Source organism: Neopelma chrysocephalum, unplaced genomic scaffold (genome assembly GCF_003984885.1).
Source record: "Neopelma chrysocephalum unplaced genomic scaffold, ASM398488v2 Primary Assembly neopelma1_189, whole genome shotgun sequence".
In the NCBI taxonomy this organism is placed as follows: Eukaryota; Metazoa; Chordata; class Aves; order Passeriformes; family Pipridae; genus Neopelma; species Neopelma chrysocephalum.
Genome location: NW_020897851.1, coordinates 234,792 through 253,576, shown reverse-complemented (window position 1 = coordinate 253,576; position 18,785 = coordinate 234,792). Strand labels below are relative to the sequence as shown.

The following is an 18,785-nucleotide window of genomic DNA, read 5'->3' as shown; positions in this document are numbered from 1 at the left end:
AAACCAACTGATGGAGCCCAGAACAGCAGCTGGGGCACAAACCAACTGATGGAGCCCAGAACAGCAGCTGGGGCACAAACCAACTGATGGAGATCAGGAACAGCAGTTGGGGCACAAACCCACCCACCTCGGGCCCTGCTGCACCTTCCCCAGGTCACAGTTTGATTCTGGAACACGGATCTGTCTCCCTGCATTTAGGCAGGAATGATTTCTAGTGAGAAGTGGGGTTTTAGCCGAGCTGAGGGTCAGCTCCAGTTGGCTCTTTCCACACCAATCCACGCCAGTTCAAAGGAAATTCATCCCCAGCCACCCTTCACACCCAGTCACACTCCAAGGCAGCAACCAGAGCAGCGGTTCCAGCCTCACACAAAACATAAAACGCCTTTTCTGCTCACAGAAGTGCAGATAACTAAGGAACTGTCACACTCTTTCTTTTTTTGGAGGCTCGTACAAGTGGGATTTCTTCCAGGAATCTCATCTGTACACATTTAGAACAGTTAAGGAAAAAAAAAACCAAACCTCTTTCGCAAGAGTTTTCATATTAACGTTTTTAAAAAGAAACACCCTAATAAAAGTAACTCTGCAGCCTTCACGTTTTGCAAGGCAGTTTTAGAGGGCTTTTGAATCAGCTGGAGCTGAAAGTACGAAGGGCTGGAGAAACACAACACTTGAAAAGCACCAAACACACCCAAAACACCGTTTTTAAAGTGGATTCAGAAAGCCAAAATAAAAAACACTATTGAAATCTCACAGACCATAATTACTGTCCAACCTCAGGTGCTCTGTAATCCTGATTGGGACGGGGTGAAGAAAGAAAAACTCAGCCTTCATACCTTCAAGTGGTCAAAGGGATATTTTAAGGACTGAGAGGCACCACAGCATTTAATATGTGAAATAACTGCAGGTACTCACAGGAACTTGAGGGTGCTGGACCAACACCTTCCTTTGGAGTTTTCATCTCCAGCACTTCACTTTTTTCCATCTAATACACCTCTTGAATTTTTATTTATTTTCTAACATCCCGTCTACACTTTTACTCCAAACCTCACCTGACCATTTTCTCTCTTGCACTTCACCCCCTTCAGGGCTCCACCAGCACCAGATCCCTCTGTCAGCCTCTTCTGCCAACAAAGCAGGCCCTGGTGTCCTCAGGACACCTCTCTGCCTCCCCTCCCAGCAGCCTGGATGTTCCCATCCCTCCCATCCCTGACTCTGTCCGTGCTGCTGCACATCAGCCTGTTCCACCCAGCACTCCCCTCGCTGCATTTTCCCCAGGACAACTCCAAGCCAACATTTTTTTCAAGCAGAGACTTACTACAAAAAGCCCTCCTCCGTTTCAGCTGGGAAATGGCTGCTTTTAGGAACACACTCCCCAGGCAGGGACTGTTTTCACACCCTGAGCAGGTTATCAGTGTTTGGTGACAGAATATACTCATATTTTAGCATTCCTGGCAAACCCTCCTCCCAGGAGAGGCTCTCTCCAGGCAGAGGGATGGTGCACACACCCCACCACTTCATGCACAGCAGCTCTGCTCTCATTCAAGGGTCTAAAATGGAAAGGAAAACCACCACCCTCTAGACCTGGGCCTTGCTGCTGCCTGGAGATGCAGGTGATTAAGTGTAGCCTAGGCAACACCATTTTTTAAAACCCGAAACACCTCTGGCTGAGAAAAAAAAGCTGGATGGATTCCTCCTGCCACTGGATAAGATAGGTTTGGTTTCACACTGAATTTTCTTGGAGTCATGTCTGCATATCTGAGCAGTCAATCTTCCTTCCAGAGATCTCTCATCGCTTCGATTAAGCATGAAATTTATATTTACAGCTCTTTTACATCTGCCCACAGAAGACAGATCTGCTCTGAGAAGCTCAGAATGACTTTTCTGAAAATCACCACACAAGGGAAGATTCCCAAGCCTGGCCAGAGGTCAGATGGGACTGACCTGGACACCCAACAGCACAGGTGCTGTGAAAGGGGAGTCACACAGAGACATAAACCAGGTATAAATTCACAGCAGTGTTTTTCCAGTCCTCTGTGAAGGCACATTGCAGGTCACTCCCACTTGATTCTTTTTGTTCTTGCTCTAATGAGATTTTTAAACATTACTTCCAGTTGCAGCAATGCATCAGCAGGGGGGACTTGTATGAGTCCCACAATGGTTTGGGTTGGAAGGGACCTCAAAGCCCATCCAGTGCCACCCCCTGCCATGGGCAGGGACACCTTCCACCAGCCCAGGTTGCTCCAAGCCCCGTCCAACCTGGCCTTGGACACTTCCAGGGATCCAGGGGCAGCCACAGCTTCTCTGGGCACCCTGTGCCAGGGCCTCCCCACCCTCACAGGGAAGGATTCCTTCCCAATATCCCATCTAAATCTACCCCTTCCAGACAATATATGAACACCCCTGGGCACCATGTTAAAGTTTACAGGATAAAACAACATTTGCCCACCAGTTCCCAGCCCAGGCTGTCCCACCTCGTGCCACTGCCCTGCTGTCCCTGGCACAAAACTAAACACTGGGACAACTGCATCCCATTTTCCCACTGCTGCTTTATATCCCAGATGTAAATGTTGCTGCCTGGATAAGTGTCCCCTTGGGGAGGCCTCGAGTTCCCTGTGCAAGGGAGGGGGTTTTTGTAAGGGGTCATAAATCCCCGACTGAGATTGCAGGGACACAGTTGTGGGTCCTGACCTTGCCAGGAACCCCCAGTGCAACCCCAGACCAGCCTCTGGGGGCCTTTGCTTCACCACAGAACAGGGGTATTATCCATTTCTGGTGTGATAAACTTCATTATTACCTCTTCTGAACATACTTATCGTAGGAAGCATTTTATCTCAGACTACACTTGCAAAGTGTGTGTATAAATAACAGAAAGGCCTGCTAAAATTTTATGACTTTTGTTGCCATTTACCATTAAGCATAAACTTCCCCATGAAAGCTTTACTGAAGCAACTACAAAGGTTGGAAAAGGTTCACACCATTCTTCCTCCCTGTATAAATTATAAGTAATATGAGAACATTTACAATGTCTAACCACAATGTTTTATGTCAGACAAACGTCTCTCTGTACTTGCAGTTCCTAAACTGTGCCTTTTTTCATTCTTTTCTCTCTCCCTCCACCTCCATCTACACTCAGCAGTCTCAGTCAAACCTGGTTTTATTCTTTCCTGTGATTTTAACATTAAGAAATGCCTCGAGTCAAGGCCCTGGTTCACATAACAACATTGTTCTCTTTTCTAGAGAGCTTAACACTGAATACTGAAACTTCCCCAGGTTGCCTCTTTAGCATTTGAATTATCAGCTCTTTAGTTTTCCAGGAAAAAGGGAGGGAAAAAAAACCCAAAAAGAACTCACAGACTGCAGCAATATTTTAAAAGAGTTTCATTATATGAGACATCTTCATGTCATGGCAAAAAAAAACCAACCCAAAAGCACTTAAAGAACAGCAAAGCAGAACAAGCAGCACAGAAGGTACATGATTTTCAAGGGCAATCACCTGCAGTTCTGGCCACACCTGAACAGAATCCTGGTGATTCTGAGACCCTGGTAAAAGCAAAGCATAACCAAGGGAACAAGATTCATCCAAAGAAACAGGACACACAGTTGCTGCTACATCTGAAACAACAACAAAATCCAGCCCAACATTTCAGACTATTTGGCTGAGTTATCCTTTGGGTAAAAGATGCATCCAAGGGGTGAAAAAAAAAAAAAAGGAAAAATAATTCCAAGGTCTCTGCAAACAAAATCCCAGTTAGTGCTTTTCTCTTCCTGTCTGAGACTTTTCCTAAACAAGCCAGGCCTTGCCAAGCTGTGCAGAGCAGCAGGCACTCATTTCTTATCACTGAGCAGAAGTTTCCTGGCACAGTGAAAGCAAAGCCTAAGGTGGTTAATATCCAGTTAGGTCAGACAACAATAGTTGTTGCAAACATTTGCTCCTTTTCATTTTCCTCTCCTCTGGGACAGGTTTGGTTCTGGGTAATCGAAAAGCACGGGACAGAATGGAGAAAAAGAAAAGGAAATTTCCAGGGATCCTCTAAGTTTGGACAGACCTGAAAGGCAGCCTCAACTGCCAGCCCCATCTCCATCCCCTCACCAAGCCTTCTTTTCAGTTCCTGGATATGGCCAAACACCTGCCTGCCCATGGGAAGTGAGGAGAGATTCCCCAGTTTGCTCTGCTCGTGTGTGCAGCTCTTGCTTTACCCATTAAACTGTCTGCACCTCAACCCACGAGTTTCTCACTTCTCCTCTCCCATTCCCACCGGGGTGGGGCTGAGTTGCCAGCTCAGGTTAAACCACAACAGACATTCACACATGGGTATTTTTTTCCCCCCCCATGAGTTGTCCTTCGTGGAAGAAGACGACACTGAAATATGCTACAGAAAGCAGAGAGGTCAGAAATCGTTTCCACGCGGCTGCACAAAGTGAAGGATTGTTTCTAACCAGGGTAACGAGCTGTCCAACCGACTTACCTCGGAATTTTTTGGGTGGGTTGTTAAGATCACCTGCCTCTGGCTGCACAACACACCGATCATCCACAAGGCTGCAAAGAAATGAGCAGCAAAGTGAGATTTTATCCCCCTGGCAGTTCCCCACGTCCTCGTTAGCAAAACCGAAGTGGTTCACTTGCAATATTTCATCCGAGTGGCCACTTGAGCAGAAGACATTCCCCAAATGCCATCTTATGCCAGATCTTGGTCAGAAGCATGCAGCTAATTTGTACTGTTGCCCAGAGCTATGCTCCTGGTAGGTGGGACAATAAATAAGTCATTGCTCCTGTGTTCTGCATCATCTTTATGGCCCCTCCTGGAGGTGCAGACAGAACAGCCCATATTCTAGGGAGGTGACAGACACCCTTAGAACAGCCACTGCCTCTTGGACAGATTTGAGTCACGCTCAAAATGTGTTTATATGGGTAGAGAACAGCAAAATATGACAACTATGCAAACTGGACACCGACCCTGTGGCCCCTCAAGTATTAAAAAATGGCAGGAGCAGTCACTGCCATGGTAAAATTTGACTCCTGAGAGAAAGGAAGGCACAGACAGACCCTCCTGCTCCCCAGGCAAACACAAGGTGAGCCAAGGGCTCGAGCCAACCTCCTCCTGTTCTACCAGGAAGGAGGGGAGCTGGACAAGTGAGGCCAAGAGATTCCAACAGGGAATGCCAGGACCGAGCTTTGTGTGAATACACACCTGCAAAAACCCCAGAGGGCCAATTAAACCCCACAGAAGGAAGGGAATAGTTAAGAGGCACCTGCTCCCACTGCTCTGCCCCCAGCACACTTTGGATCGAGGTGGAACTGCACTTTTAGCTTCCAAATTGTGAAATTGCAGCTGTAACCAAACATTTCATGGTTGGATTTGATCCTTAGTGACTCAATTTGGCCCCGAAAAAACAATCTGTCAAAGAGGCTTCTACACAGAAGTAGAAAGTAAAACCCCAAGGTCAAAAGGTTTGAGAGGTCCATTCCCATGCAGAATCAACTTGAGAGAGACTGAGACCTAGAATATGAGAGTTGTTCCTTGCAGGGGCTGGTCACATGCAGGGAGCATCTTGAGACAACAATTATAGAAAACAACCAAGTGCATGAAAATTCAGAGATCAGAGACACTAAGTGGACTCAACAGTTCTGTGCATCTTAAAATTTGCATATGCAAAACATTCAGAGTAAATTGCTTTTTCCCCATGGATTTTCTCCCTATTCAGGATTATGTGTACACAGAGGTGCTCCAGCATGAATGGTATTAATATTTGAGCTGAAGCACCTGCTTCTTGTGAACAAAGGGCCAAAAAGTATCAAATGGGTTACTCTGATCATCCCACACAAGAGATCATCTTAGTGCAATACACCCCTCTCATCTGAGATTTAATTGGAAGTGAAGAGGAACTTCCCAAACTACCAAGAGAAAAATTTTCCAGGGTGAGAAACACGGCAGAGGATCTATTGTACCCCAGTAATCATCGTGATGACAGCACTGAATTTGGGAAACAGCAAGAGTAAAGTCCTGATTAAGCAACAGTCATGTCATAGGAATATTAATTAGGAACACTCTTCAGAGATTTAGCACAGCATTAGAATGTGTAGTGGTATCTGCTCCTCAACCTTCAGGAACCACATGAACAAGTCATTACACATTGTTATGACATCAGACTGTCAAAACTCCACATGGGCTAAAGGACAATTACACCAAATCTTTCCTTTGCTGCTTTAATTTTCTCCAGGACAAAGACTAAATTAAATATGGGACAAAACTAATTAGATTATGAAGGCTTATTAAGATGATAATGCATTTCATGTTTCACATAGCAATTAGGATTTCTGGCTTAAATTAGGCTCAGAAGATATGTGGCCATTATATAATGCAGTTACCTTAAAACAGCACTAACCAAATCAGAGAGGAGGCTTGGGAACACTGGGGGGTCTTTGGGCCTGCCATGAGAACGTCCCATCAAGCCTAGAAAACACACGTGCTCAGGGGCCTGTGATGTCCAGAAGGACCACCCATGGTGAAAAATATCTGCTCAGCAATGCCATCAAAGCCACAGCCACTGCAAACTGGTCATCATGCACCGGGTGGGATCCGACACAACAGCGCGGCTTTTCTACTCGCCCGGGGATTAGTTACTGCCAAACTTCAGGACTGGGGAGAAAGAAAAGAGCCAAATGTCCCCCAGAGTTCATGTTGCCAGTGTTCAGCAGATAGTATTTGGCCAGTCACTGATGGAGTACTGCAGAGTGCACGTGGCATATTTGACCAGGGCCTGGGAAATCTGTCAAATACATTTTCGCCAAATACTATTCGACCGACCCTACTTACTACACCCCTTGCTTTTATCATACCTTCTCTCCTTTCTGGCAGCATCCCATATTTTCTTCTCTTTCCTATAATAGATCATGGTGCATCTTCAGTGTCTGCTTCCTTCTCTGCCCCCTTATTTTCCAGAATCCTAATAGCTAGAGGACTAAACCTACAAGTTAGTTCGGAGTCACTCAGATGAGATTCCAGCCCGTGGTTTCCTGCCGAGACACTTACCAGGATGCTGTCTTTGTACCCTGCTTGGGAGCTCCATTTATCAGATGCATCTGGACAGTGGGCATCAAAAAAATTCGCTGTCACTGTACCCACCCTGAGGCCCTTATGGCTACTGGAAATGAGAAAGAGCACGTTGTGTGTGTGCCCAGTCCCCACAGCCACCTGCCTGGTGCCTCCTGGCTGCTCCTTCAGCACTGAGGTCCCACAGCCACGTGGCATGCAGGCTATTCCCTCCCTCTGATCGCTCCTGGCTTTGGGAGAAGGTGGCAGATGTGCTCCTGGAGCTCCTCACCCGGCCCCCTGTGAGGTCTCTGCCTTTGGAGAGATTTCTCCTCAGCAGGATAAAACACCCCCTGTCCCTCCTCAGAGCTGCCTTCCAGTTCCGTGGCTTTGCTCTGCCAACTCTTCCTTTTCCCAGGTGAAAGGCTGCTTTTCTGATCACTGGAGGAGCAGGCACTTCCCACTGCTCCAGAGGAACTCTCTCCAGAGCCCCTGTGCTCAGTGTCTTCGGGAAGGAAGCACGGAGGAGCTCCGTGGGAAGCAGGAGCTGGCACAGCACAGCTCCCACCACAGCTCCAGGGCTCTGCCACTGCCTTGGGCAAACAGAAGGGTCAAAACATGTTCTCCTTTCACTGGAGAAGAACAATTAAACCTCAAATTAAACCTCAATTTTAAGACAAAACTAGTCACAGTGATGAGTTAGTGGTATATAAACTATTTGGCTTGGGGGTTCTTTTTTATATATATATTTAAACTACTTACATGGCCTATGCTACAGTCTCTTTTCCAGTCAGCAGATTGCACTGGGGTCTGTTCATCCCTGACTGGGGCAAGGGGCAGGGAGGGACAGGACGGGACACACGGATGGACACGGGACAGACAACACCACGAAAATCATTTCATTGCATCCACTCCCTCTACCCACACCTTCACCTGACAAGGTCCTTCCTCCCCACCAAGGACATCCAAACCACACCACAGCCACTGATACGCTCTCCAGCCTCCCATCCACCCTGCCATGGTAACTTTAGGCCATCTTTAAATGCAGGGCCAAATCCATACATAAAGCTACTTTGCTTTACCCAGTATTCCCTGGGATCAGGCTCAGGAGAGCTGGCTGAGCTCTACTAGTCCTTCTTACGGTGCTTTTAGTACAAGAGAACAGCTGTTCTTACCCCAAAGTGCTAATAAATCCATTTGTTGAGCCCTCTGCATAGAGAGAACAAATATCTCCAATATGAAGGAAGCTCGACATCTTGTCAGTCATCTCTGGCTTACTGCCCCTGGAAGGGAGGAGAGAGGATAAAGCACAAGATTAATAAGGCAGAATTTCTTGGTGGAACCAGAGGTTACAACAACAGGACCCTTCACTTCTGATCGTGCATTGGTTTGAAAAACTGAACGAGTTCTTGCACTGGAATTTCAGGTATCAAAGAAATCCCAGCACGGCACAGTGCCTGCTTGGAAAAACAAACAAGGGAAAAAAAAACAAGCAGCTACTGGCATCCCATTCCATTTGGGAATGTTTTACAGGCAGCCACTTCCATCCCAAAGGATGCTCAGTGATTTCAGTCCAGGTGAACCAACCCATTCCATGCCTCCAGTGGCAGGAAAGGGAGGGAAGAGTGGGATGCCACTGCTTGTTATTTGTGTCTAAATCACAACACATTTCTTTGCCAGAATCAAAGGCAGGTCCAAGCACATTTTAAAGGCTCTCCCGTGCTGGAATGGTGCTCCTGGGAAAGGGGATGTAAAATATTGACGTGATTCCTGTCGGTATTTTTCGGTCATGTCAATATTTTGACACAACCAACACCAGCAGCCCGCTGCTCACACCTGCAGGCCCCAAGACAGAATTAGGTGAAGACCCACTGAATAAGCCTGACAACGGATTTTGCATGGAAAAACAGAAAGATTAAGATTTTTCTGAGTCAAATACTCTATTAGGCAGACAAATCCCCGTGAAATCAGCAATACTTCAATCCTGGGTTTAAAATAGCTGGCCTAAATGTAACACTGAGGAGACAGACACTGAGTGTTGTCAACTCCCACTGTATTAAGAAGTTTATTTTCTCTAAAACCCCAAATCCTGGCCAGAATGACACAGAACCCACCTGTCATTTCAATAAATATAGCAAAGCAAGTTTGGCTCTGTCACAGCAGGAGAGAGACAAACAACACGAGCCCGGAGAGAAAACCCAACTGAAGAAACCTTCAAAGACATCTTTTTCCAAGCCCGATTTTTCTGGTTTCCAGGAGATGCTCCCAAAGCCCTGCTTTTTGATCTCCCAGTTCAAAACACCGAAATATCCTGTGTCTGAGGCCTCAAACAGCAGGAGCGACGAGGCTCTTCCAAGCTGCTCCTCCTCCCAGGCTGTGACCTGCTCCACAGCCAACACTGCCAGAATTGAGGGAAAAATAACTGAAAGCACTTCCACCCTCTCAGACATCACACCTTTAAACGGTCTGTGACCAGGAGAACTGAGCAGCAGGAAGTTCTGCTTATTACAGAGCACAGCCCTGACTTTGCACTGGGAGAAATATTCCCTTTCACTGAGCATCATCTTGCTTACCCAAAGTGTAAGGATCAGTTTGCTAAGCAAGGCTGGAGCTCAGCAAGGACAGAGTCAGGGAGATCTAAAAGGTGATGCTGATAATGCAGCTGGGAAAGGGCAACAAAAACCTGAAATTACAATTTTTCTCTGAAAAGCTCCAACCAGCTCTCCCTCCTCACCCCCAGAGCGTGGGTGCTGGTGGGAATAACAACAATTTCCATTAATTACTAAGTCAAAGCACATTGTAGACATTCCCATGCCTGTAAATCTGTGTCATTTGTACAATTAAAAACAAAATGAGGGAAACCAGGAGATAACAGGCCAAGCTGATATGCAGGTAAAGGGGTCTCAGCCCCTCTGGAATCTGCACACACAAGCAAACATTTGGCTCCAGGTTACCTGTTTAATGCCAAGTCCTTCAGCCTCTGCATGTCACACAGTCTGTTCCCATCCTATCTTGATAAGTGGACAGAAAAACATCACTACCTATTTTAAGATGTATGCCACAAAACATACACAAATATGCAGAGGGACTGAATTAGCAGCACCAGAAATACAGCTCTGCATTTCCTGACTTGGATGGTAACTACCAACTTCAGACTAAAAAAAAAACAACTTGTTTTCCCTCAAAATTAAGCCCTGAATTAATACAGCCCGAAGCAAAAAGGTGTTAAGTCAACAAGAAATGCAGATACTTCCAAATGACCCCTTCCTCCAAGGGCATTAAGGTCTCCTGCTCAGGGTGTGAGGGGGATTTACTCTTCCCTTTGCAAGAGGCAGATGTTCACCACAGCTGCTCCCAAGGGAACATGGAGGTCAAAATTATTGACTTCCATTCGAGATTTTTTTCTTGGCAAAAATAAATAATCTCAGCCCATTGACCAAACCCAGGCCCAGGGATGGACAAGCAAATTCCTGCATCACTTTCCAGGATCCAGCCTCGATTTCCTTCTATTTTCTTCAGTGAGGAAGATCCCAACACACCACAATATTGTACCGTGACAAACCACGACAGTGCAAACCCCTAAAATAAGCTCTTTTGCAATTCACTGACATTTCCACTAATAAAATCTTCAGCAGCTTCACCTCTAACCATCATATACAGTTCTGGAGAAGAGAAAGGTCGTGTTAAGCCTGGCAGGAGTTCAGATATGACTGAATTTCATTGCTGGGCTCTTCACCAGATCCTTTTCAGAATTTTCTGGGCGAGCTTGCAAAGTGAGTTCAGCTCCCTCCAGAGTTGGATTCTGCTTCTGAGCACCTCAGGGTGCAAACTGGAAGCCCAGACCCTCCTGCTCCCAAACAGGACCAGCTCCCTGCTGGTCAGCAGCCTGGCTGGAGTTAAGCCTTACAAAGGCAAGAGTAACCTTATTTTTGGAGGCTTAAGCACGGATTATTTACCACGTTAAGTCCTCACTCCCACTTTTCTTGTATTTTTGAATCCTGTTCTAACACCCATCAACGTGATGTCATCTCCAGCACGCCAGGAGCTGCTCGGATGGAGCTCCACCACCTCGGGAAGCACGAGCCAATTCCCAGTGGGGTGAGCTCTTTATAAAACACTGACTTATCCTAAGGGTTACCCACAGTCAAAACCAACACTGTCTATTATCTATTCTTCAATAACTGAATGGCAAAAGTCAGTCCCCTCAACATTTATCTTCAAACCTGCTGCTTCTGAGGTTGGCTGGTGCTCAGGAACATGCTGCACTGGCAGATGGAGTGAGGGACTCAGTGACCCAACGGGCCTCCCCACATGCAAGAGGCTGCAAGGAAAGAGAATAATTTCTACCCTGATTTATCTTCAAAGCTGGTTTTAGCCTCCTCAGAAGGGACTTGTGACACCTCACAAAATCAGGCCAGTTATTTGCATTAAACACTAAATGATCAGAGCCACCACAAACTGAGTGTTTTCCACCTCTGACAAGGACAACCAGGAAACGTGAGACAAAGGTTTTCAAGAGCACGGTTTCCAAATACCCAGTTTAAAAACCTTTTAAAAGAAGTGGTGTATCAACAACAGCAGACCACACTAATCCTGCCCAGATCAGACCTCTGTGGGGTTCATTTCTGATTATTCTCCTCAGCTGGAGAAGCCAGAGGTTGAGGCAGTGAAAATCTGTCAGCCTTGGCACGCTCACCCCAAATTTGGAACACAGGGACTCAGAGAGCAGGTTTCCTCCTGGACACGTCAGCCAGAGCATCCCTGTGTGTCCCAGGGGGACACTTCCCTCCTCACTGCCCCAGCCAGAGATGGGAGATGACCCCAAGCAGCCCCTGGGTACCCAGGGCAGGAGGATTCTCAGCCCTCCCCGTCCCTGGCTCTCGTGGGTACAGAACAATCACTGCTCATAAAGCAATTGTGCTGCACAGACAAATACAACCATTACCCCACAGTTTATTTATTTTAGATATGCCCGTGCCAGGAGCAATTGACTGAAACCAGAGGAGGGGACGGCCCTAAAGGAACAGTTGCAGTTATTCCCTGCACAATCCCACTTTTAATGCCACTCTCACACCCTTGCAAGAGGGGAGTCCTGCAAGAAACCCCTCCAGCTCCAGCCCATGGAGCATTGTCCTCCTTTTCTCCTTAACACTGAGGGAAAACAAGATTCCTTCTAGGTAAACTCACTTAAAACAAATCCAAGATGAAGCACTGATAAGCATGGCAATATCTAGTATAAATTAGGTCTTTCCAAGCAGCTGAACTCAGGTGGCAGCAACATCGACAGCAGCAACACTAGTTTTTAAAATAATGTTCTTCTCCCACTAAGCTTTAGGGTCTAATTTTGACAGACAGAAAGACTGACTGAACTTTTCAAAAGAAACCTAAACTAAAAGTGGACTGTACACTGAGAAGTATACTATAACTACCCACAGACATCAAAAAATACCTGAGGGATGAACACATTCTGTAGTATTTTTTCATGCCTTGAAAGCCCAAATTTTTATAATTATGTTGGTGATGATTGCCTCATGTCTATAAAAAAATTACCGTGTCTTTAGATATGTTTATATCCAGTTTATCTGCACAGGAAAATAAAATGAAGTCTCTGTTTAGGAAGCTACCTAAATAAATAAATAAATAAATAAATACAGAAATCTGTTGAATTTCCTGGGAATTGCAAGACACTGATTTCCAAGTCATTTGGCTCTATGGGACTGGATCTGAAAATGCATTAGTGAAATCCAGGCAGTGAATTAAACCCAGGAAAACCTGCTGTTCACCTCAGGAGTCTCAGGACTTGCCTGTCCCCTCCTGCTCTGGTGAACACAAACCTTCATCACAAGACCACGAGTTTGATCTTCTGACTGAACACGAAGTGCCACAATTCTGGGGGTCAGTTCTGATTATTTCTCACCATAGATTATCCTGTGTGTGTGTGTCCTCAAAGCAAGCTGGTTTCCCCTATGGCAAAAGGGGCTGAAAAGACCCAGTTCTGAAATGCAAACTGAGGCTTTGTACAAGCCCTTGAGCACCAGCACCTTCCCTACCCAAAGGTCCCAACCCAAAGACCCTCCCTCTGGTCTCAGGACTATTTTAGGGCACAAGCAGAGCACAAGCTCAGCCTGATGGCCTTGAACAAGCCAGTATCAGTTTGGTGTAGTCACTGAAACTCAATCCTTTTTGTCATGAAAACACATTTCACAGTGGCAGTTACAGCAGAATTACCAGTGAAAACATGGGAAAAACCAAACTGACTGTTAACTATCAAACACCTTAATGAGACAGCTGCTCTCTCAAAAACCTCAGAATGGGAAATGCAACTGCTTTGTAAACATTTCACACTAATTTGCCCCATCATTCATCTCGATCCTGACGCTAAATGAGAAAAAACAGGCTCCAGAGTGACACTGGAAGTTTGCTTTCCTTGAAGAGCAGACTCAAGGCCCCGTTTGAAGTCCCTCCTCGCGGGGACTGTTTGTGACAACGCTGCTGCACTGCGTTATTCCTCATCTCAATTGTTTGCTGAAAGGCTTTTCAAAGCACCCAAAGCTATTTTCCCCCATTTCACGTCTCACACGCCCTGCTTTTGTGTGGGATTTTAATTCTTTACCTTATGACTGTAAATCCTATTTGTAAAATAAACGGGAGCGAATTTGTCTCGGTGCCGATGGTTTGATTTCCAGCAACCGGGGATACAAATTACTTAATCTTTTTAAGATGGTTCTAATGATGTTTGTTTGGAGCAGAAAAAGCTCCTTGCTGTGCCTTGCAGTCCCATGATGCACTCGGTTCTCTGCTGGCATATTTTCACTGTGCTTTAGTGCTCAATTAAATAGAGATTGGCAATTTTATACGTACAGGGACCGGAGCTACACTTCATCAAAGTCTTTTTCACTGTCTTGGTTGTTTAGTTACCAATAAAATCTCAAACTGTACTGAAGTGCTTCGGCTTCATTACTGCAGACAGGAAACTCCACAGTGAAAGTTTAATTCTGCCTCAGTTTTTGACAGAAACAAGAGCAGAGTTTAAGGGTAGAGAGAGACAACAAAGAAGCAAACACAGAGAACTGCTTCATGGCATAAGCATGTGAAGAATCATCCAAAAACTAACAGATCTGAGAACCCCCAAGACCAAAGAAGTCTGTGTTTGAAATAAATGGAATTGGGTCCTTAATATTTGTAAATTAGGCCAAGCAAAATAACATTTTTTAAATGCAACCAAACCCTGACTCCCTGGACTGAACTGAAAGTCCAACGCTTATACAGTTTGGTAAACCCACTTTACAAGGTTACTTGGCTGAAAGTTTGGCCCTACAGACTCAATCCAACGTTTCCAATTCACATTCCATGTTTTTTTGGATAACACCCACCCAACATTCTGTATCTATTTTCACAGGTGCAGCTAACTCGAAAATCTGAGCCCAGACTTGATATTTCCAGTTCTTATTTCAGTAAAAAAAAGGAAGGTTTCGTCCCCGAGGGCTGTGAGAAAGATTCCCAAGAATCCCATTAAAACTGCCAAAGCAGGGAGGAAGTGCTTTATTTAAAAGCTCATCCAGTGAACAGTCACAGTGCTGGGGCTGAGGGACGAAGCTCCTCCGTCATCTGCAAAGCTTCTGACTTAGCAAATCTAAAAGGAGCTCTTTGCACGCGCCAGGAAAGGCAAATCCAAGGGATTTTGGGTGCTGGGATATGGAGCTGAAGGTTGGGATTCTCACCCTGGCTCACCTGCAGCAGGAGGCTGCTCAGGAAGGGTGTTGGATGCCGGGAGGGCTCAGCACGTGTTTTATGCACATGCAGTTACATTTCAGAGATTAAACATTAAAAAAAACCCCAAACTATCAGCACAGGACGTTTATCTACCACGGGATCTTGTTTTCCATTTAACTGCAACCTTTCATGCCCAGGAGCTGCTCTCTGCCAACACATGGCACCTGATGAACCGTTAGATTAAAGGGCACAAAATGCACCTTCTCAAACCAAGTATTTTCCTCCTGACACTCCAAACGCAGCAGATTTCCCTCCCCTTCCCAGGCTGAGCAAGATGGAGCTGTGGCAGAGGGGAAGGAGGAGCAGCACAGCACCGTGACTTTCTCAAGGACACGCAGCAGGTCAGACTGGGAGCCCAGATCTGAATCCAGGTCTCCTGAATCCCCATCCAGCAGCCCCGGTGCTCCCAGGAGGGAGCTCAGTCTCCCTGCACAGCTAATCAAGCACACGCTTCCCCTTCCTCCAGAAATGAGCTGGAAGAGGCGTGGAAATCCACACAGCAGGATGAGGGCCAAGTTAATTATGTTCTATTCATACTATTTGCCACTTCACAGATAAATAGGTTTTTTTATCACATCGGTGATAAAGTTATTCAGAAGTTACTATTTCATAGGTCCAACAGCAGTTTAAGAAAAAGGGAGAAACAGATAAAGTAACTCATTTTGTTAACTTTAACCCCAATAAATCCTCAACACAGGAAAGCAAACATACACAATGTCCTCTTCTCCTCGGAAAGAGCACCTGCATCTTTTTATTTGCCCAGTGCAACCGGAAAATTGAGGTCAGAAGCACAGAAGTTACACTGACAGCGGCATCTTACACAGCAGCCCAAGACTGAGGTAACAAATACAACTGACAGGTCCTAGTGACAGGCACCTGCAGGGAGCTGGAAAGGGAAAATCCATTAGAGAGGCACTGTCAGGGGGAAAAAATCAGTTTTTGTTTCAAACCAAGTATGAGCTGACAGCATCTTTTTATTGCCATTAGAAGTAAGGAGCACTTCCTGGAGCTGATGCGGACTGAGGGCTGTCCTTACTGCTCCAGCTCTGCTGGGAGGAGGCAGCCCAGACATCAGCCTCTGGACAAGGCCCCCACGAGGGGGCCACAAGGTTTTCCAGCACCTTCCTATCAGAAGGAGAGAGTTGGAACACGCCAAAAGGACCAGGACAACCAATGTCATGGGGAAAGAGAGCAAAGCTTGGTCTGTAACACCAGCTGGGGTTTGGCCAAGGGAGAAAGATGGCCAGGGGAGAAGAGGGTACAGAACAGTCCCAATTTCATCTGGTGTGGTCATGTATCTACTGAGGGTTCACCATGGAAGGGGTTGGCTCCTCACATCACCCCTCCACACTTCCCTCCTCACCAGGAACAGGCTCCCCATGTCAACCCTATGCCCTTCCTTCCTCAGGTTCTTCAGCAAAGGAAACACTCCCTAAATCTTGCCAAGCAGTTCCCTCGTCTCTCCACCTCGTTAGCCTTCATCCACCTGCATCTCCCTCTGTCCCTGCTGCCCAACACTCCCCCTGTGCCCCAGTCCCACTCCCCCTGCTCCAGCACTGCACCTCGGCGGGGGCTCCCTCTCCTCCATCGCGGCTCCGCCGTCGGAATCCAGGGCTGGGCTTTGCAGGGTGTCCCCTGGCACACTTGGGTCCACGCTGGCAGCGAAGGCAGCGCTTCCCTCCCGCTGGCAAGTGTCTCCTGCAGGCTCGGGAGTCTCCCTGGCTCCAGAGGCAGGACCCTCAGGCAGATGCTCTCGGCTCTCCCCTCCCGGACACCTCCGCAGGCTCCCGGGTCTGGGCTAAAACCTCAGCCCCCGGGACAACCAGCCCAAGAGGAGGAGCCACTGCCAGCACATGATGAGCACGTGTGGAGAACCACTGGTGGCCTGGGGACCTACTTTGAGCCCTGCTGAGCTAAAAACCCCGATGGGCCAGGCTCCTTCACAGATGAAGGCTCCAGGTCCCGGGGGGACTTGGTCCTGTTGGCCCCCCAACAGTAATTTTCTAGAACTCGAGCACAAGTCGTTCTTCTGAGGCAAAGGTTCAAAATACTGAACCATCTTATCTCAAAGAGCATTAGCAGCTGAATCTGCTAAACCCTTACAGAGGAGCAGCCAAGTACTGCAGGATTATTTTAATTAACCCTTCAGATCAAGCATCATCAGCCAGCTCGGGTATGTGTCTGCCTCCACGTCCATGTGCCTCAGAGTGGGATGACACAGGACATACCTGGACTGCAACAAAAGCTTTTTTTCCCCTGAGAACTTTGTGGCAGGTTTCTGAATTTCTGAAGAAGGGGAAAGGATGAGCCAAGGCACGAAAGAAATGTCTGTCAAAGTTTCATGTGAAACTGCTACTGAACAATTCCCACAAATTACCAACCAAAAGCAAGCTCCAGCCTTTGGGCAGCAGCCATTTTTTGGCCTACTATGATCAGACATTTCTTCCATGTACCTGCACAGAGATTATGATCTTCTGACCACAGACATCATGCACAGGACAGGATGAAGAGAGAAGGAACTGTTTGTGTGCCTCCTGACACTGGGATCCCTCCTCCAAGCTGACAGCTTAGAGCTTAGCACCACATTGCTCCAAAAGCAGAGGCACCACCCAACATCCTAACCCAGAAATTTGCTTCGTCTGACATTCCAATTTCTCAGAGCTCTTCCTCATCCTTTGATCACCTATTAGACAAACACACACAGAACTCCAGACTGGTCTGGGTTGGAAGGGACCTTGAAAAGCTCATCTCGTCCAACCCCCTGCCATGGGCAGGGACACCTTCCACTAGACCAGGTTGTTCCAAGCCCTGTCCAACCTGGCCTTGGACACTTCCAGAGAGGATATCACTGAGCTGTGAACACTCACCTTCCCACAGCACTGCTCACATTGGCATCTGGCACGTGAGGATGCACTGCATTGCCACAAGCCATAAACCACCAAACAACACAGGCTTCCAGGCACATTTCCAACCCATTTTTCCCTCTAGAGGGTTAACTTGCTCAGATGTGAAGTGACATTTTATTCCCCATATAACACTGTCAGGAAGCTCTGATCCAAGTTTTGACAGCCTCAACCAAAACCACAGCTATGAAAACGAAACTCCTCTGAGTTCAGAATCCACAGCTGAACGTTGCAGCTTTCCTTGCCTGAGTTACAATTCCTGGAGTTTCCATTTCATCTTCATTTTTTTCGTAGAACAGAATCATGGAGTGGTTTGGGTTGGAAGGGACCTTAAAGCTCATCCAGTCCCACCCCTACCATGGCCAGGGACACCTTCCACTTGGTTGTTCCAAGCCCCATCCAACCTGGCCTCAGACACTTCCAGGGATGGGACAGCCACAGCTTCTCTGGGGGAATTTTTCCCCAAAGGAATTTGATCCCATAAACCACAACTGCTCTGAAGACCTGGAAATGTACATTCTCTACAGGTACAGCCCAACCAAGAGTGACACACATGGTTGCCTCTGCCAATCCAAGAGCAGCTGCAGCACCCTGGAAAGAGGGATGTGCCTCCAGCCCCAGGCAACGCACAGAGCCAAGAGAGAGAACCAGGCAATAACTGCTGGAGTGCTTTTGGAGTGTCCCTGGGGAACAGAAATCAGAGGGGGTTACTGAGCCAGATCAAAGCTCGTGCTGCTCTGGCATCCTGCCTCCCTCAGCAGCCCCTGGGAGACGCCCGGCGGATGAGCACAGGGATGGTTTGGAATAGCTGTGGACACGGACAGCATCCGGCTCCCAGCCCAGGGACACTCTCTGCTGGCTCTTCCAGTCTGGTCCTCACAGCACCCCGTGGAGCAGCCCCCGTGCAGTCCCAGCACAGCCCTCTGGATGAAGCTCAGCGGCTTTTGCCTCCCCTTGTGCACTGTCACACTCGAGAGGCACAAAAAAGGCTCCAGGTACCGAAGCACCTCCAGATTCCTTTGCTATCTCAGCAGAGGAAACCAGTTTGGAACATCCAGTAACACAGATTTTTAGGGCT

The 18,785-nt window shown here is 47.2% G+C and overlaps 1 protein-coding gene across 12 annotated transcripts in view; it reads right to left on the bottom strand.

The window, feature by feature from the left end:
• The window catches only part of ITPR1 (inositol 1,4,5-trisphosphate receptor type 1), a 162,903-nt gene that overhangs the window by 140,162 nt on the left and 3,956 nt on the right, over window positions 1-18,785 (bottom strand). For 6 of the 12 annotated variants that reach the window (XM_027702645.1, XM_027702646.1, XM_027702647.1 and 3 more), the window contains exons 1-3: window positions 16,367-16,559; window positions 8,207-8,314; window positions 4,467-4,537 (exon numbers count right to left, since the gene is read on the bottom strand). In XM_027702645.1, coding sequence (XP_027558446.1) covers window positions 4,467-4,537; window positions 8,207-8,314; window positions 16,367-16,392 — 205 coding nt within the window. In that variant the 5' untranslated portion in view covers window positions 16,393-16,559. Of the gene's footprint in view, window positions 1-4,466; window positions 4,538-6,838; window positions 6,881-8,206; window positions 8,315-16,366; window positions 16,560-18,785 lie in introns of those variants that run through there. The other 6 variants (XM_027702635.1, XM_027702636.1, XM_027702643.1 and 3 more) reach the window with 2 other exon arrangements.